The 27,672-nt window shown below is 57.2% G+C and overlaps 1 protein-coding gene across 6 annotated transcripts; it reads right to left on the bottom strand.

Annotated features, from left to right (window-relative positions):
- Window positions 1-4,899: 4,899 nt before the first annotated feature.
- Window positions 4,900-27,472, bottom strand: JUP (junction plakoglobin). 6 transcript variants are annotated; one of them, XM_070227289.1, is made up of 15 exons: window positions 25,645-26,289; window positions 18,509-19,904; window positions 16,722-16,937; window positions 14,765-15,024; window positions 14,288-14,526; window positions 13,321-13,522; window positions 12,552-12,696; window positions 12,322-12,425; window positions 10,764-11,102; window positions 9,081-9,236; window positions 8,750-8,869; window positions 7,306-7,456; window positions 7,051-7,172; window positions 6,428-6,467; window positions 4,900-6,161 (listed from the first exon to the last, which is right to left on the bottom strand). In XM_070227289.1, exons 3-15 carry the CDS (start codon window positions 16,927-16,929, stop codon window positions 6,010-6,012), a joined length of 2,238 nt encoding a protein of 745 aa, XP_070083390.1. In that variant the 5' UTR covers window positions 16,930-16,937; window positions 18,509-19,904; window positions 25,645-26,289; the 3' UTR covers window positions 4,900-6,009. The 6 variants fall into 6 exon arrangements, with proteins under 6 accessions (XP_070083390.1, XP_070083389.1, XP_005597461.2 ...); XM_070227288.1 differs by lacking the exon at window positions 25,645-26,289 and adding an exon at window positions 23,012-24,757; XM_005597404.4 differs by lacking the exons at window positions 18,509-19,904; window positions 25,645-26,289 and adding an exon at window positions 27,044-27,472.
- Window positions 27,473-27,672: the final 200 nt, after the last annotated feature.

The raw sequence follows: 27,672 nt of genomic DNA, 5'->3' as shown, positions 1-27,672 counted from the left end.
ACAGACCCAAACAGCCCTCCCAGCAAGGGCCCTGCTTGTGGGGTCCATGGTGTGCAGGACCAGGGTGGGGGGAGGTCCCCTTATCACAGGTGCCCCACTGCCTTCCATGGGGACCTTTGGCTAGAGACCAGTTGCTGCAGAATCTCTGCCATGACCTTGCACCAGGTGGCCCTCCAGGCTTTGCCTGAATCCCTCCAGGCGTGGGGAGCTCAGGGGTCTGTGCCCTTCTAGACAGCCCTCATTCTAGAAAAGTCTTCCTCGAGACTTCTGCTTCAAGCAAAAATCTTCCTCTTTGTAATTCTCACCCCCACCTCCAATCCCACTTCTTGTGTCCAGTTATGTTCTCTGGGGGTCTTCCGAACGAGGCTGCACCCTCTTGTGCTCCAGGCACGTCGGACAGGTCCTTTGCTAGTTTGCTCTTCTCCAGACCCCCCCATCTTTGGCCAGGCATGACCCGCATCCCTCCTGATCTCATCGGGCTGCTCCGGGACAGCCCAGGGGTTACCAGTGGAGCCTAGGCTCGGGGTCCCAACCTTGGGGGATGGGCAAAGAGCCCCAGGATTGAGAGTCAGGCATCCTGGATTCAAATCCCAGCCCTGGTGTTCACACGAGCTGTGCTGCCTTCAGCACATTTCCTAACCTCTCTGAGTCTCAGGAGCCTCACCTTGCATAATTTACCTTCATTGTGCACACCTCACAGGGCTGTGGGGATTAACTGAGGCTAGGCAGGAAAGCACTTAGCACCTACCGAGGGCTCAACAAATCATAACTGCTGTTGTTAATATTATTACTAAAAACTATTGCATTCCTAGGCAGGTCACTGGGGATTTTTCAGCCTCAAAAGTAAAATGAGAGGCAAAGGTCTCCCACTCAAAGTCGTTGTGAGGAAATCGCTTAGCACAGGGTCCCACAGAAAGAAAGAGCTCCATCAGTGATGGGTCTGATCACTGACTGTCTCGAGGATCGCCTGTCCAAGAACGACCCCAGGGCAGAACCTCACCCTCCACGTGGGGTCGCTGCTGCCTTCAGTTAAAACCTTTCAGTGGCCGCTAGCCCCATCTTCTCCAGGATCAAGCTTCGGCCTGAGGCACAAGGCCCTCTGCCCTCTGACTTTTGCCTCATTTTCCAGCCTGTTTCTCGCTGTATCGCCCCCTCCTCCCCTGGGCCGGGCATACCAACCCACTGTCATTTCTTGAACTCTCCACCCGGGTTCCCATCTCCACGTCTTTGCTGCCCCCACTGCCAGAAGGGCCATGCCCTCGTGATGCCCAGCAAACACCTCCTCCTTATTCAAAATGTGGCTCAAACATCACCTACTCCGTCCTCTGGCTCCCGGGGACCCACCCAGACTCTAAGCACAAGGCTCTCTTCCACAGTCTCCCGCTAGTCTTGGTTTACGGTCCATTTTCCCACTGCAAGACGAGGGTGCCGGGCATCTCTATCCCCCCAGCACCTTGAACAAAGCCTGGCAAAGAGCAGGCCCTCAGGAAGCATTTGGTGAATGAATGAATGCACAAATGAATGAATCCAGCCAGTGCAGAGTGCCATCACTTCCCTCCAGAGACATTTCTCTTTGACCAGGACAGACCAGGACAGCATTTGGAGCCCCTTTCCACAGCTTCATCGTACTAGCAATTTACTGTGAACTTGGGAGTCAAGCCAATTTCTCAAATTTTTCCCGCATGTCCTGGGCGTATGAATTTCCCCATACTTTCCATACATGAACAGAGGTTTTTCGATCAAAGTATAGGATTTAGGATTCCATCTAATTATTTCCTACCTATTACTTTGTCTTGATTATATCCTTTAAGCCAAGTTATATACTTTGGAAACCTCATGTAGACGTGTTTTAAAGTTTTTCTAGTGTAAGGCTTACTTGAATAACATTTTTTAGTTTTGAATAACTTTTTGGGTTTTTTAAATGGCCAGACTTTGAGAGTTTTAGGTTCACAGATGATCGCATTTTTAAGACTTAGCTCAACAACTTGATACTGAAACCCCACCTCGTTGGATTCTGCCTCTCATCCTGGCTTGTTGCCATTTCTGGGGAGCCGTGGTTCTGCCATCTTGTGAGTGACTCCCTCGCTGTCAGCGTGGCACGTGCTGTTGTGAATGGTGGCTCTGTCTCCATTGGTATTATTGACACCAAGGTAGACATGTTGACATGGCAGGTGGCAGGGGCCTTCCCCCAGAGCTACAGGGCCAGGCTTCTTAGTCCTTGGTGTGGCTGCTCCGTCAGGTCTGCCCAGCTCACCTAAGCCCCCGTTTCCCTTTCTGGTCTGCTACTTAGTCAGCCCCTTTGCTGAAACCCAGACACTCAGCTCTTCTGCTGGCTCCCCTAAATAAGCCTACCTAAAAGGAAGAGGTTGGGGCACTGGCCCCGTGGAACAGCGGTTAAGTTTGTGCGCTCTGTTTTGGTGGCCCAGGGTTCACGGGTTCAGGTCCAGGTGCAGACCTATGCACCACTTGTCAAGCCATGCTGTGGTAGGCGTCCCACATATAAAGTAGAGGAAGATGGGCACGGATGTTAGCTCAGGGCCACTCTCCCTCAGCAAAAAGAGAAGGATTGGCGCCAGATGTTAGCTCAGGGTTAATCTTCCTCAAAAAATAAAATAAAAAATAAAAGGAAGAGGTTGGTCCAGGACACTCATTCCTAGTCATGGCAGACACGGCTGGTGTCTAGCCCACGTCGTCTATGTCTCTTTTCATTCTTACTATCAGAACCTGATTTTTATCAAGGGAGCACGTGTGAAGCTAAAATGTTCTCAATTTCCCAGCTGCGTTAGCAGTGAGGGAGGGTCATGTGACCGTTTCCAGCCAACGTCCAGATACGTCCCTGTGTGGATGGCCCTTCTGGAAAACAAAAAGGCACAGCCTCTGCAGGAAAAAGCCTTCTGCCCTTTCCCCCCTTTCCCGCCTGGAATCACTGTGCTTTCTCATTTCACTGTGTTTGGTAGGTGGAACAGGCATCGTCCCATCTTACAGATGAGAAAATTGAGGTTCAGAGAAGTGAACTGACTTTCTCAAGGCTACAGGGCTCAGACGGAACCCACACTAAAGCTGAAAAGGTAGCCAACTCACTCCTTTGAGATCAACTTGCCTTTAGTTCTCTTTCTGCCCAGGCTGCCAGGGAGCTCAGTATCTAACGTGAAGTCCAATCACAGCTAGTATTAACCCCTAACATGGGTGCTTTGCTGTCCCTTCCTTTCCCTTGTCCTCACTGCCTGTCACGAGGCTGGAGAGCAATTCCTTCCTGTAAGCCACCTCGGATCCTCTTTTGGGAAGACGGGGGCGGGGGAAGCGTGCTGAGCTAACTTTCATTGGCCTTTCCAGGTCTTCTCTCCACTCTGCCCTGGGAATGGGAGAGGACATGAATGGACCGCACTGATGGGCCCTCTGGTTTCCGGTTGGGTTTGGCCCACAGGGAGCACCTGTAGAAGGAGGGAGTCGAGGTCGCACCTCCCTCTGGGGCAGAAGGGGCCTCCCCTTGTCAGGAGCCTCATCCACAGGGTCCTGTCCCCAGTAAGCACTCCCTCCCTTCGTGAGGCCACTGTCATTAGCCCAGGGTACCGCCTCGCCCTTGCTGTTTCCCATACCTGCCCACACCCTGGCAAACTGTCCCTTTACCAAATTCTTCTCAAATGACACGATTTGAGTGTTTCCTGCTAGGGCCTTGCTGTGGGCTGAATCTGTGTCCCCCTAAATTCACGTGCTGACGTCTTAGCCCCCAGTGTGATGATATTTGAGGTGGGGCTGCGTGAGCCGACAGCAGGATGGCAGCTCCCTACAAGTCAAGAAGTGGGCTCTTCCCAGACCCTATATTGGCTGGCATCTTGATCTTGGACTTCCAGCCTCCAGAGCTGTGAGAAATAAACGTCTGTTAAGCCACTGTTTATAGTATGCTGTTCTAGCAGACTAAGACAGGCCCCGAACACAGGGTACAAATGAAGGGCATTGTTAAAAGACCGTGACCTCTGAAAACCCACCCTGAGCCTCCCCTCCTACAGTGCGTCAGCGTCAGCCCATCTTCTCTCGCCTGCGCCATCCAGCCGCCTCCTAATGGGGCTCCCTGCCCTGCCCCCAACATCACAGCCATCCCTGTGCCCTCGATCCTCCGTGAAGGAGGCCGTGGCCTCCCTCCACCACCGAGCTCCAGGCAGGTGTAGAAATGAGACAACGGGCCTGGTGAGAGCAGACCCACAGGTGCCATGTTTCAGGGGTGCTGTAACTAGCTCTCCCCAGGAAAAATTTGGGGACACAGGTGGGGGACCATAGATAAGCTGATAGTCGGAAACATGATGGGTGAAATGACAGCCATGCACAGGGACTATGTAGCAGAGAAGGGGCACCAGCTCAGCCTGGCCGGGACAGGTGGACGTCATGGAGGAAATGTTCCTGGAGTGAGGTCTGAGCTGGATCCCAGTGAGTGAGCAGGGACAGGCATTCCAGGCAGAGGGAATGGCAGGGACAAAGATCAGGAGGCAAGAAAGAGCATGGAGGATGCTGGCTGAGGGGACAGCGGGGGGGTCGGGGGACAGGGGCTGGGACGAACCACCACAGACCAATAAGGGGCCTGGACCCCAAGCTATAGGCCACGGGGAACGTGATGCCCAGGAGAAAGCCGCTGAATCTGCATTCAGGCCGGACAGGGGCAGGGCAGGGCTGGGGGCTGAGAGGCCAGCAAGGAGGCTGCCCACTGGAGAGATGAGGAGGGCCTGGTGGCCCCGAAGGGGGGGCTCCCTCCAGTTGTCTCTTCACCCCCCCAACCTCCTAAGACGCCCCTCTCTCTGTCTTTCCTACACACAAGGCGGCCGTGAGGACACGAGGGATCTGGCCAAGGAGGGCGCCGGGCTGCTAAGGGGTCTCCCCACCCCACTCCCCTAAACAGCCCCCACTGGATCTGTGTGTTAGTTTTATTTTCTTTGCTTTGGTCTATACAAAAAAACCAATAACCAAAAACATAAAGCGACAATAATAAAACTCTCCGCCGGGACCTCCCCAGCCCCCACCCCCATGTGCAGGAGGTGGTAGCGGGAGTCTGAAACAGGAAGGGGAAGAGAGCCCCTCACCGCACACCAGAGGGGTCAGCCAAGAGCACTTCTCAGGGGTCAGCTAGGGCAGTCGTGTGGGTCCACGGGCCCCCCGCCCAGGAGGGGGCCAAGCCAATCAGTGTCCTGGAAAGAGGCGGGCAGCATCCTGGAGCGAGCGGGGGACTCTCTCCACATCTCCACCCCATGTTCCCGCACGGTCCCTGAACTTTTCAGGAGAAACTTTGGATTCTGGGACTTTGGGTCTTAACTTGGGTCCTGGAGACCCCACGGGGCTCAGGACTGTTGGTCAGGTGGAGTTCAGTGAAAAAAATCAGACCCAGAGCAGGAAACACAGCCCTGTGGAGTCCAGGGCAGCCCAGAGGGTCAGCAGGGGACAACAGAGTGGGTGGTTTGAGTCTAAAGCTGTGGTGGCTAGGGCCACAGGACCCTCTGGAGCCCCCTGGAGGCGTGGGGCTTGGTAGGAAATCACGGCCCCACTGCCCCTGGCTCAGGCCCTTTTCTGTCTTGCCCCACCGCCTGCACATAGCCTCTCTGACAAGGAGCCGCACCTGGGGGGTGGGGCAGACGTAGCGGGGTCAGGGCAGGCCTATGTCCCCTACAGCTCATGCCACCCTGTGTCACCTGCCTGCTACCCACAGAAGGGGCAGGACTCCTTGCCACCAGCAAAGATAACAGAATAAGGCAGCCAAGGCACGCCTTGCCTTCCTCAGGGGAACTCACAGCAAAAGGCCCCATACTTGCTCCCCCCAAAAAGGAGCCAGGGTTTCAACAGAAACATGAGAGGGCCTCCATGAGAAGGAGGTTCTAGAAGGAAGAGAAGGCCTCCTAGAGAAGGAGGTTCTAGAAGGGAGGGCCTCCTAGAGCAGAAGGTTCTAGAAGGACGGGAAAGCATGTCTCAGCAGCTCGCAGGCATGAGGGAGGGCTGCAAAGTGGAAGGCACCGTACTGGGGCCAAGCGGCTAGGCCGGGATGTGGTCCGCCATGGTGTAGGGGGGCCGGAGGCCGTCGCTGTAGGTGTCAGTGGGATAGTCCCCGTCCACGTCCATGTGCATGTCCAGGCCGTCCAGGGGCATGTCGCTCGAGTACATGGGGCGGTAGGTGGCATCCATGTCTGGGGAGGAGAAAGGGCTCCGTTCAAGGTCTGCAGGCCACGCTGCAGGGGGTCTGGACTCCTTAGCCTCCTCCTCTCCATCTGCTCACCCCCGGTGGGCCTGATCCCCCCAAACTCCCTTGTCAGGGGACCTAGAGGACATGGGGGTGCTGCACGGTGGTTGCCACTGGTCCTTTGGTCCTGGAGACGTGCCTCTCCCTCGCCCACAGCCACACAGCCCCTCCCACAGGGCTCTCCGGGGTCCTGAGGACTCGGCACACACTCACCATCTCCGTAGGGCTCATTGATGGGGATCATGCTCTGGGCCTGAGGAAGGAGACACAGAGAGACGTCAGGGAGGGGGAAAGGAGGAAAACGCAGGCTCTGGGCTGGGGGCAGCGCGAGCCGCTCCTGTAAAGAGGGCCGGGGCAAAGCAAAGAGCCGTGGAGGAGCTGAAGATAAGAGGGGTTACCCAGTGCCCTGATGAACTCCTGTCCTCAGGCACCTCCCTGAGGGTCGAGGGTCCCACCGCTCATGCTTGAGGGCACCCACAGAACTAGAGTATCGGTGGGAGGGGAGAGGACTGGAGAATGGGTGCCGGGAGCTGCCACACCCAGAGTCAGGGCAGCCACTGGCCTATACAGCACCTGTGCACAAGTTAGAAAAAGAAACCCCAGCCTCAAACACTATATTACTTAGAACAAAATTAAATGGCCACTTCAGTAGGTCAAAAAGAGATGCTACTACTACCCGGTCTACTACTTCCATCTGCTGGACATTGTCATAAATGATCCAATTATAAAATAAAAATCTATGAAGTTGACACGATTAGGAGCTCCCTTAAAAGTGTTGTCCTTATGCAGTGCGCAACTTGCACAACAATATGTTGCAGTCCAACCCAGGTACTCACAGCCTCCCAGGCAGCCGGGTCATGCTTGAAGAGGGAGTTGGTGAGTTCCACAGACACGCGCTTACGGTAATCTGGGTTCTTGTCCTCGGAGATGCGGAATAAGACGGCAGCGGCGTAGGTGGCTGAGCAGAGAGAAAAGGAAAAGCCAAGTCAGCACCTACCTCCACTCGGGCTGAGGGAACGAGGCCCAGCCTCCTCCCTTGATCCCTCGCCCCCTTGCCCCCTCGCCCCCTTGCCCCCAGCCCAGCCCCTCACCGGTGCCCTCGTTGTGTGAGTGCAGCAGCTCCATGAGTGGGGCCGACGCCCCCTCAGCATCAATGGCGTCGGCTGCCTCCTTGTCCTGGGCCAGCTCGCACAGTACCCCAGCGGCCACGCGCTGGATGTTCTCCACCGAGGAGTACAGGAGCTGGGGGAGGGGGCGCAGGGGGAGGAGGTGTAAGGCAGGCCGGCAGCGCACCTCACAGCCCTGCCCATCGCCACCTCCCCTTTCTAGACAACCCAAGCTCATATGAGAAAGTGTGGAAAGTCTAAGAAAAATATAAAGAAATGGAAAAGAAACCCAGCCACAACTCCCCACCCAGACACAGCTTCTGTCAACACACTGGCGTATTTCCATTGGATTTTCATCATAGTACAACATTAATTTTGATTCCTGTTTTTTTCTCCTGACATTATAGCCGAAAGCATTTTCCTATATTACTAAAAAGCTTTTCTAAAAATCTTTGCGTTCATATTGATAAAAAACAAAGAATGCTAAAAAGCAAAACAACAACAAAGACAAAAAAACATCATGGATCACGATTGGCGGTGGCTATGGCACCAATCCCTCACTCTGAACTCTAGGACTTAAAGGGAAAAAAATTCAAAAGCCAAAAGTTCTTCAACATCATTGTATATAATGGATCATTCTTTGTTGAACCATTCCCTCATCACTGGACATCTTGTTTGTTTTCAATTATTATCAGTAACATGGAGATTGTTAGCTGTTTGCCCCTATTTTAAATTAAGCGATAGCATAAGGAGAGAGGTCCAGACGTGTTCTAATTGGTCAAAGCTTCCCTGCACAAATTGCAAACTTGCCTTCTGGAGAAGTTTTACGTCTTAGCTCCCATCAGCAGGGTATGAAACTGACTATTTCATTGCATCTTCACCAGCACAGGCCACTCCCATTTTTTTTTCTTTGCCAACTTGATAGTGGGAAATGGGCTCTCATGGGATGGTAGCAGGGTGGGGACATCATTTTTTTAAATTCCTGGATTTGAGCATTATTTGTTCAGGAGCCGCCTGGGGATTACTCCCAGCTCTGCCCATTAACTACGGGGTCTGGTATGAATGAGCTCTTTTATATGAAGGATATTAAACTCTTATCTGTTGTGATGCTCACAATTATTTTCCCAGTTTGCTGTTTACTTTTTAATACTTTTTAGGCTGTTTCTGACATACAAATGGCTTTAATGTTTATATGGTTGAATCTCAAGATTATTTTTTTCATTTGTGATCTCGTCCCTTGCTTTTGAGCTTGGAAAGCCATTTCCATGCGAGGTTTGCTAAGTGGTCACCCCTGGTGTGGCCATTTTTCTCCAAAGGTCTCTTGATGCCTGGTCCAGGCCCCTCAAGCTGTGGCTGCCAACCCTCCCCTGTCAGCAGTGGGGACAAGCAGGGGCGTGGGGCCCTCTCCTGCCCACCTAGCCAGACTCACCTGCACAAACAGGGGAATGGTGTTGAGTCGGAAGATCTCCATGCGGTTCATAGGATCCCGGGCGAGGATGTGCAGGGCTCCAGTGCAGCCCTCCACAATCTCCTCCATCCTCACGCCATCCTGCACGAGACGAGGCATCGGGGCATGACGACAGGTGGCTCCCTTAAACATGGCCACACGCCCCATGACACTCTGACAAACCTCGGTGGTCCCTGGAGTTGGCATCAGTTCCAACTCGCCTCTCTACTTACACACTCATGTGCACACACATTCACAAGGAGACACCCTGACCCCCAGGGAGAGCCGCCACAGGCACCAACAGCTCACTCACTGTGTAGGGCTGCTGTGTGCCTGCAGCCACATGGCGCTGGGCATCCTGGTGGGCCTTGACCAGCAGCTGGACGAGGCGGGGGATGACCGCGGCCTCCTGCAGTGGGGCGTGGTTGGCTGGGCATAGGGCCAGGTTCCTGATCAGGCCAATGGTAGCCTGGCAAGAAAAGGGACAACAAGCAGGGCGTTTCTTGGGCCTCCGGAGGATCCTAATTTCCCAGCATCATGTCCTCCCTCCCCTATCATCTCTCTGTCCCCCACGCCACACACAGACATGCTGGAAGATCTCCAGGGAGTCATTCTACTCCCAGCCCATGTCCCTGATTGCACAGCATCTGTGAGTCCTCATGTCTAATGGCCTCTGCTAAAATGATACCCCAGTCCAGAACATTCCACCAGCCCCCCCGCCCTGACCATCACCTCATCCCCTGTCTCAATTCCCCTTACAGATACCATAGTCTGGCTTGCTTCTCTGATACTCCCCAAACCCTGACTATCAGGGAGTGCTTGCTATGGTGACGCCCAAGCCTCCTGCTTTGGTGATGCTCATGTTGTCATCAGGCCCCAGCAGGGCAGCTCTGGGGAGAGGTCTCCTCCCCAGGTGCCCCATCTCCCAGGAGCCACTCTGGCCTCCCAGGGTCCCTCAGGGTCTTGCAAAGCAATTGATCATTTCATTTGATCTTCAAAACAAGAAGCCAGGAGGGCAGGGGTGAAAATCCTGTGAGAGATGATGCCGAGGGAACAGAATATCTGACATGCCAAGGCCACTTATCGCTTAGGCGCTGGGTCGGGATGCAAACCCTCCCCCACCGTGGGCTGGCAGCAGGGACCGAGCCCAAGGAGGGGCCACACGCTGCCCTTTTCCCCTCACTATGGATTTTGTTTTAATTCAATGTATATAATCACTTAGAGTCATTCTTATCTGCACTGCTAAATTGTCTACAACTCAGCCAACAGGAGCCCCTGCCAGCTGGCTCTCCTCTACCCAGGCAGCCTCCTGAGGAGAAGGCTTCACCCCTTCACCTCTGACCCCCCCATGGCAGACACTAATGTCCCTTAGAATCCCCTCTACCCTTTGCCTTTTTCATATCCCTCCTGAGTTTTAGCAGGACACACAGCCATCTGACACATAACACACTGCTGGATGTGGCCAAATGACCAGGCTCTGGGGTGTGGGCTGAGGTGATGTGTGCCTTTCTGGTCACTACGAGCCCCTTCCCACTTCTCCGGGGCTAGAACGCATCTGTAGGGATGATACAGTCCCACCGCTTGCATGAGGACAAGCCTCTCGTCCAGACCCTCTGACACAAGAAGGATGCTCTCTGGACCAGCAGCATCACCTGGGAGCTTGTTAGAAACGCAGAGTCTCAGGCCCACCCCAGGCCCACTGAATCAGAACCTGCAGTTTAATGAGACCGCCCAGGGCAGTCACATGCATATTACACTTGGAAGCTCCTCTCTGAGGGATGGCTGAGCTACAAGACGGAAAGACCCTGGGTCTCTCGAGCAGAGCCACTGTGGAGTTCTAAACCGTTATACAAGAGAGGAACCAACTGCCATCTTCTTGGAGCCACTGGATTTTAGCGCCTCTGCTACAATACTGTGCCTGTGCAGACACAGCTCCTAATCCTGCTGCAGAGGGCCCCTCCCCCTCCCCAACCCCCACCACAGCAGCAGTTGGTACCTTGACCAGCGGCCACTGGTTGGGCTGGTTGAGCAGCTTAACAATGGCCGGGATGCCGTAGTTGAGGCGCACAGAGTTCTGGGCCATCTCAGCCTCAGGGTGGCGGCTGGTGAGGTGGCGCAGGGCACAGACAGCTGGCTCCGTGATGTCGTCCTTGTCGCCGGCGCGCAGGATGGCGTGGATGAGCGCCTCCACGCCGCTGTTCTGCGTCACCAGCGTCTTGTTCTTGCTGTTGTTGCATGTCAGGTTGGACAGGGTGCCCGTGGCGCAGGTGAGGACGTTGACGTCGTCCACACTCAGCTGGTTCACCAGAATCTTCAGCACGCTCTCCAGGCCCTCCTAGGGTTGGGGGAGGCGGCGGAGAGTGAGGGAGACTCCCAGCTCCAGGAAGTCTCCCGGGTATGTCTGAGGCGAGCGAGATGGCCTAACGGGGTCTGAAGCCCACTCAGCTGACACTCGCTGGGGCCTCCCTGTGTGTGCCCGGGAACCTCCATCCCCGTGATCTTGCCATCCAGGAGGGGCAGCACCACCCTGTGGGGCAACTGAGGCTCAGAGAGGTTGAGGGGCTTGTCCCAGACCCATAGCTGGTGGGTGGATCTGAACCCAGGCCTGTGTCTAAGCTCCAGGCTCTTTCCTCCAACCCCTCCTGCCCCTCCTCTGCATCCTCAGATCCAGGCAGAGCCCTACTCAGGCCGAGGGAAGGCCCTGAGGCCAGGAGGAAGTTGTTGAGGAGGCCATGTGCCTCAGCGGCCGAGCTCACCCACTTTGACATGTTTCTCACTTTTCTGGGCCTTCACCGCTGCCCCTCAGTATCCCCAGGCCAAACCTACTTTCAGGAAACATGCCTAATCCAGAAGCCTCATTTCTCCCAGGGGGTGCCAGTGGGCCTTGCGGTGGAACAGAAAAACCCTAGGGTCTGGGGTCAACAGTCCAGGGTTCAAATCCCAGCTCTGTCATTTACTAGCTGTGACCAAGGGCCATAACTTAACTCCCTGAGCCTCTGTTTCTTCATCTAACCAACAAGGCCCCAAACTCTACTTCCGCCTGTTGAAAGGGGTAAAGGAGCCCATGTCCGCGAGGGCCCAGCAGAGTCCAGCGCACGGCAGCTGCTCAATAAACAGTCTGCTGATGGGCGGCTCTTAGGAAAGGCAGTCAGGTTGGCAGGAGGGACCAGGAGCCTTGTCCTGAAACTGTATTTTTCCTTATATTGTGTTTTTACGTCACTGGGGCCCCCAAGTTGTCTCTTGGCACACGATAGCTCCCCACCCTAGGGTCTAGGTCAAAACTGCTTCCCTAGTACCACCTGAACTCCAGCTTAGTGACATCAGCCCCCTTCATCTAATCTTCTTCCCAAATCCCTAATAGGGAGTAGAGCCTTAAGCTAAAGCCATGAAGGTCCTCAGGGTACTTCCAGCCTCAGCCATGACAGGGCAAGACTGAGAGGTCCCAGGCCTCCTGTGGCACCTAAAGTCAGACTCCCGGACAGGAGGCTGGACGTGCTAAGATGGCAGGATGAGGCGGCTGAAGAGGCCAGCCCAGGCCAGAGCGTCTCCCTCACCTGCTTGGTGGCCACATCCGAGAGGTTGCGCAGGGTCCAGAGGCAGTTCTGCACGAGGCGGGGGCTGTTGCTCGTCAGATGTTTGCCCAGAGCCTGCATCCCACCTGGGGCAGGGGTCAGGGGTCAAGTCAGCCATAGGAGAACACAGTTAACGGAGCCTGGCCACTAGACAGGGCCCCCATGCTGGCCCTCCCGGCCACATGGGCCACCTCACAGTCCATAATACTCACCGGCCTCCACAATGGCAGGCTTATTGCTGGGACACACGGACAGCACCTTGAGCACACGGCTGGTGGTCCAGAGCAGCTTCTCGTAACTGTAGTTGCGCATGATCTGCACGAGGACCTGGGGTCCTCCGTTGGCCAAGATGATGAGCTACGGGGAAGAGGGAGCATATGTGTAAGACGGACAGAGGCTATGACAAGGGACAAGGAAGGGCGAGAGGGTCAACGCAGCTGTCATTACTGAGCCTCAGCGAAAACCTGAATAGCTTTTGTGACTACTAAATAAGCCAAAATTTTGAAAAAAGGGTAATACACAGTGCTGGCAGGGATGAGGTGAAACTGTCCTAACACACATCGCCACTGAGGGCACTGAAAACAATACAGTCCTTTTGGAAAGCAATCTGGTAATCGGGGTAAAGCCTAGAAGTATTAAAAACCCTTAGCCCTACAGATGAAAAATTTTCCACTCTTTGGGAAAAGCTGTGTACCCAAAGATGTTCATTACAGCATTGTTTACAAAGGTGGAACTGGGAGCAACCTAGATGCCCTCCCTCAGAATAAAGCCTGGGGCCTCCACTTAATGAAATGAGCCTTGCCATTACAGAGGGTGGTTTTGAGGACAATATAGCAAAAAAAGATTTTAAAAATATCGTCTAGAAAACAGATGCAAAGCTGTACATTTGCTATGGCCGCAGCTACATATAAATATGCCCGTGGATGGAAGGGGCCTTAATGGTGGGCTGCGGGTCCTGGTTGGGGGTGGGGAGGGGCCCACCTTGCTCTCCTGGTTGCCGTAGGCCAGCAGCTGCAGGCAGTCGGTGGTGATGGCCAGGAACTTGGGGTTGTTCTTGTTGAGCAGGGGCACCATCTTCTGCAGCCCGTCGGCCAGGCGCACCGCCATCTTGGCGCCCTCCTGGTACAGCAGCAGGTTGTGCAGCGTGGTGATGGCATAGAACAGGACCGACTCCACAGGGGAGCTGGGACGGGGCCAGGGGGTTAGTGTGAGTCGGGGCCCAGAGCCCTGGCAGAAATGTGGGCCACCTCCCCCAGGAAGCCTTCCCCAATACTGATACCCCTATGGCAATAGCCTTTTGCTAAAATACTGTCCCTTGACCCAGCCCCGCTCTCATGCACAGAGCACACAGCACCTCTCCTCTCCCCCTGGGACCATGACTCCTCCTGATCCTCGGCTCCCAGCTCAGTGCCGAGCACATAGTAGGTCCCCTTGAACAGCAGTCCCTACTGAGCAAGTACCATGTGGAAGGCCACGTGCTAGCGAGGCCCTGCAAGGGGCTCAGAGGGGAGAGAGATCAGCATCTCCCCCTCAGGGAACTCGCAGCCTGGGATGGGGATGAGGAAAGAAGCTGCTCAACACTGCAGGGCTGGGAAAGATAAAGGTGGCAAGATACTTTGCACATGCTATTCCCTCTGCCTGGAAGGCTCTTCCCTTCATCTACGCTGGCTAAACTCCACTCATCTGCCAACTCCCTGCCATCAGAGTGAACAGCCTCTCAGCTCTGAGCAATCTCACACACCTCTGCCTTGGCCTACACCGTACCTGATAACTAACCTACTAATTACATGCCTGTCTCCCCTGCCAGGCTGTGAGCAGCTGAGCACCAGCACTGGGCGTGGTTCTGCACCTGGCACATGGTAGGGGCTCAATAAATGCATGGAAGCCCAGGGAAGGGAGGGGGGAAGCCCAAGCGGAGCAGGCTCCCACAAGGAACAGGAGAGGGTACCTGAGCATGCGGACCAGGGCAGGAATGCCGCCTGACTTGAAGATGGCCAGCAGCCCCTCGCGGTGGTGGGAGAGGTTGTGCAGGATGCTGGTGGTGCAGCGGGCTGTGTCCAGGTCGCTGGTGTTCTGCATGGTACGCACGACGGCCGCCACCAGCTGCGGGGAGCCCATCAGTGCCCGCCGCGACGCCTCCTTCTTCGACAGCTGGTTGACAATCATGGCTGCCTTGGTCACCACCACCTTAGAGGGGGAGCAAGGATGAGAGGAAGTGAGCAGATGGGCTGGGCTGGCTGCCACTGTGAGAAGGGGGGGCCAGGAGACCCCCCCCAAAAGCTCAGGTGGACCCAAGTCAGACTCTTCCCACTGATGGGGCTCTAGGTCAACAACCTCTCTCCACCCCAGGGAGGGCCCTCCCCTGCAGACACTTGACCTCTGCCCTCCCTGCCCTGCCCCGACCCCAGCAGGGCCCCTCACAGACCGGGTCCTCATCGTTGAGCAGTTTGGTGAGCTCGGGGAGGGCACGGGTGGCCAGCTCAGCGTCGTCCTGGTAATTGATGAGATGTACGATGGCCGACTTGAGCAGCTGGGATGGCTCAGCCAGCCGCTGCAGGTTGGTGGTCTGCCCCTCCACCTGGGTGTCCAGCAGCAGCGAGCTCTCCTGACTCGTCACGCCAGGACACATGGCCTCCCGCACCCGCTTGGCTCTGGCCGTCGTGGACATCTGGTACTCCAGGTCACCTGGGGGCCAATAGGCAGAGACTGAGCAGCAGGAGGTGGACAGGGGATGCTGCAGGGCACGCCTTGCAGACAGCCCACTCGGGTTCTCTGGGCTGCCTCCCGCCCCAGGACAACTCGCGGTTCTGCCTCTAATCAATGACCTTGGGGAGGTCACCATCACCTCAGTTACATCATCTGTAAACGGGGGAACACTTATTCTGTCCATCACAGGGAATTCTTATGAGAATTAAATGAGATAAGCGTTGTGAACTGTTCTGAAAAGAAAGGACGCACGAGCCTGGCACACATCACTACAAAAATGTTAGCGATTATTACTGTGAATAGGAAGAGCTGACATTTTCTGAGTACTTGTTATGTGCATAGCAGTGAATTAAGAGCTCTTCTTATATTTTCTCTTTTAATCTTACAACAACCCTATAAGGTAAGTACTATTATTACCTCCACTTTACAGATGGGAAAACTGAGGCACAGAGGTTAGAAGAACCCCAGCTGCGATCTGAACTCTGACAGCCTGACTCCAGAGCCCAAACCCCAACTCTCTGCCCCGCTCTTAACCATCAGGGGGATAGGAGGAGACAACCCAGGTCCCTTTCAACCCTGAAATTTCGTGATTATATATATTACACTCTCATCATCCCCAGAGGAAGCAACTCTCCCATTGTATGGGCAGGCACGTAGAGGCCCAGAGGGCTGCTCAGTATCAGAGGGAAAGCCAGGACTGTGGTTTCAGAAAGCAGGACCTGGGTGGGTCTGGGAGTCCCACAAACAGGTGCCCAGGCTACCCTGCCCTGGCACCGATGCCCCAGGGGAGGGAGGCAGAGGGTCCACCCTGCAATTAGCCAGGAAGGAGGAGACATCCACATGGCTCTCCCACCTGGATGCTGCACTTGTAGCTACTGACACAATGCCCAGCCCTGCCAAGCCAAGAGGCTTCCACCTGCTGCCAGGGAGGAGCCCCCCGGGGTGCAGAGGTTGAGCCCATAGTGCCCCAGCCCACCCTGCACCTTCCCCAGCTCCCACAGCCCAACTGCTGCAGTGTTCAGGGCCCTGGAGGCATCTGTGGATGGCGTTGGGACCCAGATATGCCTCTCCCCCACAGGCGGGGTGCCCTGGGCTGGCGGGGCATCCCCATTCCTGACTAAGCCCCAGCACTGGGTCGGTTACCCCACTGCCTGGCCTTGGCCTATGCGCATGTCAGCATATGGTGGCCTAGTCTCCTCCCCACCCCCACCAGGAGCCCCCAGGCCTGAGAACTGCATCTCCTCTACCAGACTGGGGGCTCCCTGAGGGCTGGAGTTCTGCCTGCCCATCAAACTTGAGGGTCCTGGAGCAAAAGGACTGTGTCTTCCCCGCAGACCACGGTTCTCTAAGGGCAGTAGTAATGCCCCCTCGTCGTGCTGTAAGTTCATGGAAGGCAAGGACTAGGCCTCCTCCTTCAGACTGGAGGACAGGGTCGAGGCCTCCCCTCTACACCAGAGGCTCACGGAAGAGGAATCTGCCTCCCTCCCAGGTGGGGCGTCCTGAAGGAGCTGTGCCTCCTCCCTCAGACCGGGTGAATCTCTAAGAACAGGACCTGTGCCTCCCCCCTCAGACTGGGAGCCCCCTAAAGTCCGCCTTCTTTCTTCGGACCTCCCTCCAGAGCCCGGCCTGGTTTTCTGCTGGAATATTCCCATGGAACAGTCCCCAGGGATCCCGACCTTGGCTCTGGGGCACCCCCTGGGTGTAGGTGGTGGTCTTCTTGAGCGTGTACTGGCGCCCACAGGCCTCGTCCTCCTCCATCATGCCCTTGCTGCTGACTGAGGGCACGCAGGTGTTGGCGCCTGAGTGGATGCCCGAGTCGTAGGTGTACGTTTGCTGCCACTCGGTCACCTTGATGGGTTGTTCAATCAGGTTCATCACGTCCATGGTAGCTGCTGGGGACACAAAGGAGGGGCGGGAAATCAGCCAGCCCCAGTGGGGCGTCCCACCGCCTGGCCCTGCCCCCAGCTTCAGCCCATCATCAGGCCCTGCCTGTCACCCGTTCCCCTACCACAGCCGTAAGGGCCCCAGTGGGCTGCCGTGGATGGAGGTGGGGGCAGAAGAGCACCAGGCCCAGGGAGAGACTGACCATCATGGGACACCCATGTGTGAGTCCTGGGCTTGCGTCTCTGACCTCCTGCCAGGGTGGGGTGAACTCCATGGTGGGTGGGGCAGTAAAGGGCCAGATGCCGCAACCCAGGCCTGGGCTCACTCACCTTGCGGTCCCTGCCCAACACTCCCAGAGCAGAAAGCACTCACGGCCTCCAGCAGCTTCTGGGGTCCCACAGACCCACCCCCACCCACTGGGTCTCCCTGGGAAAGGCTGTGGAGTGAGGCAGCTGCACCCCAGGCACTGGACAGGACACCAGGTCAGGCAGGGAAGGAGCCAGACAGGTTTCTCTGGGGAGGCGAGGAGCCTGCTGGGAGTAGTGGAGGGCGCCCCAGGCTCTCTCAGAGACCCTAGGATCTCACTTTCCTGCAGATGGGGCAGCATCACCAGTGATCCCAGAGGCCCAGGCCCTAAGACCCCGGTCTCTCCAGCACCCCACCTCCTAGAAGCCCTTCCCAGAATTCTGGGTCCCACCGACCAGTTCAAATCTCAGCCACATGCTACTGGGACAATTCAGCTCTCCGCGGAGCCTCCGTCCGCATCTGTATAGTGGGGTAGGACCACCTCCCTCGCAGGGTGTTGCGAGGACCATATTTGTAAGAACCCAGCACGGTGCCTGGTGCATAGTAGGTACTCCACAATGGTGGCCATGGCTGTGGCCACCAGTACTGCCTCTCCCCAAAGGCGTATTCTCCCCTCCTGGCCTCCTCGAAGCTGAGTGAGGGTATGGAGCGGGGCAGGCCTCAGCAGTGACTGCTCTTCAGGTGCCCCTCCCTTCCCTGCAGGGACTGGGGGGCACTTGAGGTTAAGGAAGAGCTGGGCCCCACTCTGCACCAGGGAGGTGAATTCCCACTGGGTCTGTTCGGCTGCCCTGTCTCGGGAGCTGACCTCCGGCGTCCCACCCCTGGGAGGAGGCGCAGGGGAGCTGTGCTCCAGGGAGGGCCCTCCTTGTGCCAGACCTTTCACTAATGCTACCAGCCTCAAAAGCAGGTTTTGAGGCATGTGCTTGTTTCCCCATTTACAGATGGGGAAACTGAGGCTGCACCAGGTAAAGTAGCACAGTGGAGAAATGCCGGGCCCAGGCACAGGCACGAGTGACACCCATGTCTGTGGGCTTTGCACACCAGTGTGACCTCAGACAGCACGCAGACCCTAGGCTGGTCCAGCCATGAGGTGGCAGCCCCAAGCACCTCAAACCTGCTGTGTTGGGGGATGGGGTGAGGACAGGGGTGGGGTGGCCAGTGCAGCCTGGCCCCACCCCAGGAGCAAAGGTCACCAGGGATATGTCTTCCCAGTGCCACCCTCAAGGAGGAGGATGAAGGATTCTTCAGGTCTCCTCCCCTGCCGTGAGCATACCTGTAACAGGCCGAGGCAGGAGTCCGAGCAGCTCCAGCCATCACTTTCCTCCCCTCGCATCACCCCAATGACTCAGAGTTTCAGGCCGATAAACAGAAGCAGGCCCAGAACACCAGACAGCAGGTTCAGTGCCACCAGATGTGTCCAGCTGCTTCCCAGGCACTGGCCAAGTGTGGCTATTTCAGGAGGAGCTCCCCACCCCCACCTTAACCACACACTGCCCAGCACCCCGCCTCCCTGGAGGGAGAGAGAGAATAGAGGAGAGTCTGGGAGGAGCAAGCCTGTCACAGAGCCGCCCAGGGAGGAGAGAACTCGCAGGAGGCTGGGACAGCCCAGCCGGGAGCAGGTGAAGCTGCCTCTGTAGTAAATACAGTTGCATTAACCCTTTAGATTCCACTTTGCCAGACAAAGTGGACGCTGTGCCTCAGTCTCCAGACGAACTGGACATCTGCAGCTCTGAGCAGGAAAAACACCCCGGGCAGGTCGTGCAAGTCGCAAGGCCCTCGCCAGGAAAGCCGGCTGCTACCCCCGGGGCTTCTCAGCCGCCAGAGGGGCGTGGGCCTGGCCTGGAACCTCAGGGACTATCTTCCCTCTGGCCCTGTGTCCAACATCCACCGAGGTCAAGGCTGGCCACAGGAGGGGCGTTGCCTCAGCAGGCCTCTCACCACCCCGCCCACCCAGGCCTGGAGCCAAGAGAAGCTGAGGGCTGGACAGCCGCCCAGGGGCGAGACAGAGGCCACAGGGAGGTCAAAGGGTCCACGGGGGAGGGGTGTCCGTGTGTTTACTAACAAATGAATCTCCTGCTTCCCCGGAAGCGACTCTGGCAGGCATTTGATTACCCCAATTTCTAGCTGAGGAACCTGAGGATCCACATGGAGAACATGGCGTCACTGCTCAAATCCAGGTCTGCTTCACTGTGTGAGGCAGGGCCGCCCCCTACTCCTCACTGGGGATCCAGGGAGAGAGGGATGCCCAGGGTCAGGGAGCGAGGGCCAGACACCCTGCTGCAGAGGAGAGCGAGGGGCAGGGTGGATGGGGGCATGGCTGGAGCTGAACCCCCTGGCCAAGGCGGGGCTGGAGAGGCCTAGGGTGCTCACAGTGGGAGGCAGAGGAGGGGCCGGGAAATCAGGAGTCCCAGCTTCTAGTCCCAGCTCCGCCACAAACTTGCTGGGTGTCCTTGGGCGATTACTTTCCCTCTCTGTGCTTCACCTACAGAAAGGGTGGCTCAGGTGATCTCAGAGGAATGTTGATGTCTAAGACTCTAGGAATAAGGAAGCAGGATTCTCAGGATGGATAAGAGAAGGCGGAGGGTGGGCAAGGGCAGAGCAGGAAAGCAACTCAGAGAGGACACACACCAGAACTCTCCTTGAGGGAAGGACCATGGGGAGAGCTCTTCCTGCAACAAGAAGGCCAGAAGTTAGACCTCAGGCAGGACGGTCAACCAGCCCCACCTTTCTCCCCACCTACTCCCCAGGAGAACCAGGGAAATTCTCCCACAAGAAACACAAGTGCTGTTTTTGCAGTTCCCAGGGTGGAGGGGGCCGCACCCAGTTTGGTCTCATCCCTCTCCACCCTGGACCTGAAGTAAGACCTGCCACAGTGTCCCTGGACAGAGCCAGGGTGGAAGCGGGTGAGACAGACGCGGGCCCTGCCCATGCACCCTGGCCAGGGACGGGCAGAGCCAGACACAGAGCGGTTGTCTGAGCTGAATGGGGGGCCTTTGTTTAGCACACGCTCTATTGTTGGCAACATGGAAGGAAGAAGCCAGTTCAAAGATCACAGGGTGGGGCGGAGAACAGCAAGGGACAGGAAGACGGAAGATGCGGACCTGGAGAGGGTGTGCAAAGGACCCTTCTTCCCCCAAAATGGTCCACACTGGGTAGGAATCTTCGAGCAAGCAATGAGGCATACCCTGCCCTTCATTCCTTCTTCCTCCCTGGCTCGGTCAACCAAGCGGGTTGGCGGTGGGCACCCTAAAGCCAAGACTGTCCCAGCAGAGTGTGGCCCAGCCCTAACGTTAAAAATAACTCCCACCAGAGCTACATCAGGCTCCTGCCCCCACCAGCACCCGCCATCAGTGACGGGCACAGCTGGGCTGGGCTGCAGGGCGCCAAGTGTCAGTAAGACACCTGGAAATAGGGACAGGAATGGGCTGCCAAGAGGCATGCTGGACCCAGGCTCTGAAACCCTGCATTAGAGGATGAGAAGAGCAGGCAGGCCCAGGTCCCCCGAAGTTGCTTGGGCCAGAGGCCAGCACCCGGTGCAGACTTGGATCACCTGCTCAGACAGTGACAGGGGAAGGAAGCTATGGGCAGGGCGGGAGGGCATGGGAGTCAGAGAGGGGCTCCATCCAGGGCCATTACTCCCTGGCCCTGTGCCCTTGGGCAAGTCACTCAATTTCCTTATGGCTCGAACACACCCATGACCATGGGAGCCCTGTCACAGTAAAGGCCCAGGCAACCGTCTTTCTCTTAGAGAACCAAAGAAATGACAGAGGAAGTGGCCGGCAGAGACAGGCCTGGCAAGGTGCCTGGCAGCCAGCCTGCTCTTTTGGGACCCAGGCCTCCTTTCCCTGACCTCAGACGAGGGCTAGGCAGGGAGCTGCCTCCGAGCCCTAGGCCCGAGTCCCTGGGGTGGGGTGGAGCATGGCTGGAGAGGAGCTATGTCCGGGTCCTGGGAGGGGAGAGGAGGCCAGGTGGAGACACCGCACTGCCCTCACCCCAGTCATATGTGCTGCCTCCTGCAGCCAGGGGTGGTCAGGCCAGCCAGGCATGGACATTCCCCACATAGCAGCCCCCAGGGAGAGGCTGGCTCAACAGGGTCAGCCCCCACCCTTCCCGACTCTGTCTCTGGCTCCAGCTGAGATTTGGCCAGCGGTCCCAAGCACAGATGGAAACAGACTCTAGAAAAGTACAGAGACAGACGTCACTTCTTCCCTTGGGAGCCCTGTCTCCCCCATCAGGCTGGGGCTTCCCAACTAGGCCTCTCCCCTCAGACCGGCGACTCCAGGAGGAAACTCCTGCACACTAGAGATTCCTTGGCAGAGACTGTGGTCTCACCCTCCCCGAGACTGGTCTTTCCAAGGGGGCAGAGACTAAATAAAGCAGGCGCCATGCATGGCCAGGGCCCTGGAGACAGTGAAGACAGAGGAGCCCATCCTGCACTTCCGGAGGAAAACCCTCACTTCCGGTCTGGAGGACAGCCCAAGCTGTCGCCAGGACCGGCTGGGGGTGGGGGAGGCTCAGGTCAGGCTGACCCAGCTGCTGTTGGTTTTCTTCCTTCTGGGCTCCTTCCCAAAGCAAACAAACCAGGGTGGGAAAACGAAGGGGACCAGGAGGAGCGGAAATGTCCGCCAGGTGGCTCGACCCCGGGAGCCTCTGGGCTCCCCTGGACAGGGCTCCAGCTGGAGCTCCATTACCAGCTGGTGACCCCGGGTGGGCAAAATCCCAAACCGGCAGATGACCCCAAACCAGGGCTCCCAGGAATGGAAAAACACTTCACCTAGTCTCGGGAAACAACAGCAAGGGGATGACGTGTGTCAGTGACGTATCTCCAGCCACGAGTGCCCCCTGTCCTCACCTGACCACCTCCAGGGAGCTTGGGCAGCCCTGACCCCAGCTGGCATCCACCCCCTAGCATGTGATTGCCCAGGGGTTCATCCTGCAGGGGTGGCCGCCTGGCCTTCTCCTGGAAGCGCAGAGAAGACCCGACTATTAGTTCCCTGTTCAGCATTTGCTGGAGAAAACTCGGATTTAGATAAAGGTTTGGATAGAATTTGTTACTGTACGCAGAGCATGAGATCATCGAGATCGAGGCTAAGAAACAAGAGGATGCTAAGAAAAGAGAAGGGAAAGAAATGTTAGCGGTAGTTGCCTCGACGGAGTGGCATCATGGGAGATGTTTTTTCTTCTCTCATAAACTTTTCTAAACTTCCCAACTGCTTTGTAAAATGATCAGATATTACTTTTTCAATCAAGAGGGAGGAGGAGTCGTGTAGTCCAACCCCTGTTCACCCCCAAATAAGCAGGTACCGATTGCCCAGCCCTGTTCCAACTCTCCTCCCCTCCCCGCCACTCACTGGAGACAATAAACCGCTGTGCCCATGGTGGGGACAGAAAGCAGGCCATGTAACCCACACGCAGGTCTCAGGGAGCTGACCTTCCAGCCCTGAGGGCCCCCAACGGCTGAGGTGCCAGGAGCAAAGATGAGTGGTCACAGAGCTTTCTCTTCAGGCCCGGCCAAGGAAATTGCTGGAAACTGGGGCAGTCCATGCCCCCAGACCTCCACAGCTTCAACTGCGTCCCAGGAGAGAGGCCTCACAGTGTCCCTTACAGGGACACCAACCCCAGTGAGCTGCCCCAGCCACACTGCTCTTTCTCTTCACAGGGGTCACTGGGCCAGCCTGCTCATGGACACCTGCCCCTCTCACTGCCCGGGCCCTCTTCTCCCAAAAGACACACCACTAAGAGTATCCCCAGGGACCCCAACAGACCTCAGACTCACCCCAAAGGGCACGGATCCCTGCCTGCCCTCTCTCCTGGGGCAGGATGGCCTCCCCAGCTCAGAGGGATGGTGCCCTCCTCATCCTCTTCAGAAAAGAGTCAGCTCTGAGCCTCCCTCTCTCCCCGGCTCTTCAATTCAAGATCTCCTCTCTCACAGGAGGGTCTTCCTCCTGTCTAGCCTCCGCTCCAACCACAGGAGCATCACTTCCAGATGTTCTTGTGGCCTCGGGGGGTGACAGAAAACTACAAACCCATCAGCCTCTTGCAATCAGGGTGACAGCAATCAGCCAGACTGAGTTCATTCTCTTTCCTTCTCTGCCACATCAAGTCCTGCAGTCTTCTCTTCTCCAGGATCAATACTCCCCATGCCCGGGATCCCCCCTGACTTCAAGGGACCCAGAAGCCCAGTGCTGATAGGCCCAGGACCCAGGCTGTGCCGACACAGACAGAACCCTGATTTTGGGGTCAGGTACCCCGTTGGCAGGTGCCAGAGCCAAGCAGGTCAGAGAAGACAGTGACACCAGCCCCTCCCTCGAGGACCAAGGTTCTAGCTGACCCCATCCCCATCCTCAGAAAGGCCCCCCAGCAGTCGAAAACCCCTACTCCCAGCACAGAGTCCCCCAGGCTCCAAAGCAGAAGACGGCCGGCTCCCCGCCCAAGAGCAGCCTGGCAGCACTGGCTGGCACAATCCAGCGGGACGCTGGCCCCGTCCTAAATCCGACTCTCATTTCTCTCCGCTCCACCAGGAGCAGGCCCCCTTTATCTTGGCACAGCCTCAGACCCCAGCAAGGCAGACAACTCCCACTTCCCATACAGGGACAAGCCCAGAACAGCCCAGGGCTCTGCCCTGCTCAAGCCAGGGAGCACCAGGAGCTTGGACCCCTGCCCTCTTCTCTGCGCCCCAACCTCCTCCTCCACAGCCCCTGGCCTTGGGGAAACAACCCCCTCCACCGAGCCCCAGGGGAGGTTTCAGAGTGCTGCAGGCCAGGACATGAGTCACCCTCACCTGACAAACCTGCTCCCACCTTCGCTACCCATACACACCTTCCTGGGCCCTTCCAAATTCTCTTCCACCAAACGCCCAAGCAGAGGCTCTTAAAAAGGGGTGGCAGAAAAATTCTTCACAGTGGGGGTGATACAGCAGGATGGGCTCTAGGTCTGGAGCCAAAGAACCCAAATGCAAGTCTTGACCCTGCTTGGGTCTCGCCGTGCAACCTTGGCCAAGTTACTTAACTTCCCTGAGTTTCAATTTCCTCATCTGTTGAATGGAGTTAGGATACCTGCCTCTAGGGACAGTCATAAGGATTCAGTGAGGACAGTTCATCAAAGTGTTTGGTATCTGAAAAGTCCCCCCCTTGCCTTTTAGGTAACCATGTGTCAAGTACCTACTGCATAGGTAGGTATTATTATTCCCATTTTGCCAAGGAGGTCACTGAGGCTCAGAGAGTTGAAGCGACTTGACCAAGGCCACACAGGTAATGAGTGACAGGGGTGGGATTCAAACCCAGCTCAACCCAAGCCCAGATAGCTCTTCTCAAAACTGCCTGACTATAATCTCTCTCTGAATAAACAGCCCTTCCCTCCCGCAGGTGAGCCAATTGCCTCTTCTCATTCTAAGGTAGCTCCTCTGCCCAACCCCTCCCAGGCCAGGGGAGACATCCCCTGCAGCCCCCATTCGAGCATCTACTCCCCATGGCTGCCAAGCCTGGTCTGAATCTCCTCCATTCCTACACATTGCCTTCTCAAAGCCTCAGCCCCGGGGAAGCCCAAAGAGAGGTTCCAGAGGGAACAGGGTGGAGCTGGGGTGCGTGGCTGGGGCGGGGTGGAGGGGGTGGAGACGGCTCAAGGCACCCAAGCTAGGGCTTGGTCCAGCAAGAAGTGACTAATTGGCCCCTGCCTTTTTTCCCTTCTCTCTCCTGTCCAGTAAGCAGCCAGTTTTCACCAGGCACCTCCTAGCAATACTTCCTCAGTATTATCTTTTCATCACAGCCACAAACCAGATTAGCTAAACTAATCATTGAACCAATGTAATTACAATGCCTTCCCCTCCTCCACTTTGGCAGAGAGGAGGGAAAACAGGTTATTTTTGCCCAAACTCCATACCCTTGTGGCTCCCCAGAGGTACCCCACCCACCAGAGCAGAAGAAGGATGGGGGTCCCTCCTCAGTCTCCCCCTAACCCAGGGCGGGGCCTGATCCCTGCCCAGGGGCACATGAGCAGGGAGGGTCTGACCCTCGCCCCCACTCTTCCATCTCCAACCACCCAAGAGGAGGTAGGGTCTTCCCAAGCGAGTCAGGGCAAGCAGCCCCGATTCCCCCCCAATTTTCCCTTCCCCCCAGGACTGAGGGAGAACCTGGCACTTACATTCCCCCTCTGTTCCCCAAGGAGGCTGGGCTCCAAATCCCAGCAAAAAGACCACACGTCAGATTTTTTAAAACCTGTGTGAAAGCGGAGGGAGATCCCCAACTCTGGCCAGGAAAGGGGCTCTCAGGAAATGGGGGTGGGGTGACCAATGCAACTCTGCCTGCAACATTCCCCCTAAAAGCCTTCCTCCTGTCCCAACGTTCCCCATCAAACTCTCCAGGAAAAGGGGTGGGTGGGGGACGGACTGCAAAGCCTCCAGAAGGAATGCACCTTGGGAATCCAGAAATCAAATGGAAATCAAGCCCCATTGCTCCTTGCTTTTGGGCCTCAACTGCCAGCCAGCTAAATAACGTGGGGGATGGGGTAGAGGAAAAAAAAGAACAATCGCTCCCCCCACCCTCGTCTGTTTGGCCCGGCCCTGCCCCACCCCCATTCCTGGGGAGGGGGGCAGGGCTGGGGAGAGAGCCACTCGCCGAGGCCTCAAGCGAGGGGGTGTGGTGGTCCCCGGAGGCAGGAAGAGAAGGAAGAAGCTGCTTCCCCTTTCGGCCCCCCCCCCACCCCGGCCCCCACCTCAGGCCTCAGGGGCCCAGCAAACAGGATGAAAGTGGGGGCGGGGAGGCAGGGTCAGAGCGCAGGCACTGGCCTCGGTTCAGCCAGGCTGGCTGGGGGAGGGGGCTTTGCTGAAGAAGGACCCCGTAAGCCTGGGGAAAGCCTTGGGCAAGGAGGCAGGAAAACCCCCAGAGAAAGCTGCCCTGAATACTTCCTATTGGAAAGTTTGTTTTGGGTGATTTTTCCGACAATAAGAGGAGAGAAGAAGGATGGTCTTGTTCCTATATCAACACTCTGGAAGTGGCATCTACTGGAAACTGGGCCAGTCAATTCTCTACCCATGCACGACCCCTCCGCTCAGACCCCCGTCCGAGCCACTGGTGCCAGACACCAGCTGGGCGTGGAGCCGGGCTCTGCGCCAGTCCCACTATCATCCCATCCCACCTCCCCTGGCGGAGCCCTGGCCCGGCACCCACAGGAGGGGAGGGAGGCGCCGCAGGCACAGAACCAACGAGGCTCCGGGAGTTGGGAGGGCAGAGCCTCTGGACTCCGTGTGCTCACCTGCTCGGCAGGTGGGGCCCGCGTCGCTGGGAAAATGTGCGCTCGGCCCCCACAGTTGGGCAAGCCGGGAGCAGACAATAGGGCCCCACCCAGGCCTGGGGGAGTAGGGAGGGAGGGAAGGAGAGGATGACGCGTGAGGTGGGGTGAGGGTGGCCCCAAAGAGACCAGGGGCAGCAAGTTTCCAAACAGTAAATTCCTGACTACAGAGTGAGCCCTGGGACGCAGGCGGAGCAGGTCAAAGTCTCCCCGCAGGACTCAGGGAGAGTCAGGGACGCGGCATCGGGCGAGCTCCGCGGCCCCGGGGGAGGCGCGACCCCGGAGACACCTGCCCTGATCCCTCTCCACCCTTCCCAGATCTCCGGCTCACGGAGCCCCCAAGCGCACTCGGCCCGAAACCTCGCGCCCCTTTAGTCGCCGCGCCCAGGACCCCAGCGCGCCCCCTGCCGCCGGTGCAGGGTGGCGCCCCCTGACGCCCGCCCTCACCTGCCCCAAGACGGCGGGGATCGGCCGCTCGCCGCCCTTCCCTCGCCCCAGCGCTACCTGCCCCGATCGTCCGCACCTGCGTGTGGAGCCTGGCCGGGCTGGGTAGGGGTCGGGCCGGGCTGGGAGCCGGCGCGGGCAGCGAACTGAGCTCGGCGCGCTCGGGCGGCGGCTGCTCCGGACTCTGGCCAAGGCAGCAACTCAGTAACCGAACAAAAGGCGAAGGGACCTGACAGCCAAGCCACGCCTCTCGCCCCCTCGAAGCTCCGCCCCTGAGGGAGACGCCCACCCGCTAATACGGGCTCACAGGCCGCCTCGCCTGACTGTCCCATCGAGGGGCGGAGCCTCGCGCCCAGTTCTCTTCCATCGCCACCTCTGTTTATCCGCTGGCCATTGGCCCCAGGGACTGCCAGTCGGCTCTGGGGACGGCCTCCAACTTGAGGTTCCAGCCTAACTCCGCACCTATTGGCAGATAGAAGGTTACCTCCTCCTGATTGGGCAAGGTGTTGTCAGTGAGACTAAGGAAAGAACCAATGGGAGGGATGGGGTGTGTCTTGCCCCACCCTAGCTCTGAGCAGGTAAGACTCACCACTCTCCCCTTCCCCCTACCTGTCCAACAGGTGAGTCAGGAGGCGCCATGGGAAAGGACAGACGCCTTCCCCAGCCAGCCAACTCAGCGTCAGGCATAATGCTTCTTTGGGCTTATTC

This window comes from Equus caballus, chromosome 11 (genome assembly GCF_041296265.1).
Source record: "Equus caballus isolate H_3958 breed thoroughbred chromosome 11, TB-T2T, whole genome shotgun sequence".
Classification (NCBI taxonomy): Eukaryota; Metazoa; Chordata; class Mammalia; order Perissodactyla; family Equidae; genus Equus; species Equus caballus.
This window is presented reverse-complemented; position numbering and strand designations above follow the sequence as displayed.

What these genes read in the sequence shown, in the direction of transcription:
- JUP (XM_005597404.4), bottom strand. Translation starts at nt 27,296, where the DNA reads ATGGGACAGTCAGGCGAGGCGGCCTGTGAGCCCGTATTAGCGGGTGGG. An exon ending in GGGGGTGCCCCAGAGCCAAG is followed by an intron (nt 15,025 to 16,721) that starts GTCGGGATCCCT and finishes ATTGGCCCCCAG; the next exon opens with GTGACCTGGAGTACCAGATG. An exon ending in ACGGCAACCAGGAGAGCAAG is followed by an intron (nt 12,697 to 13,320) that starts GTGGGCCCCTCC and finishes TCTTCCCCGTAG; the next exon opens with CTCATCATCTTGGCCAACGG.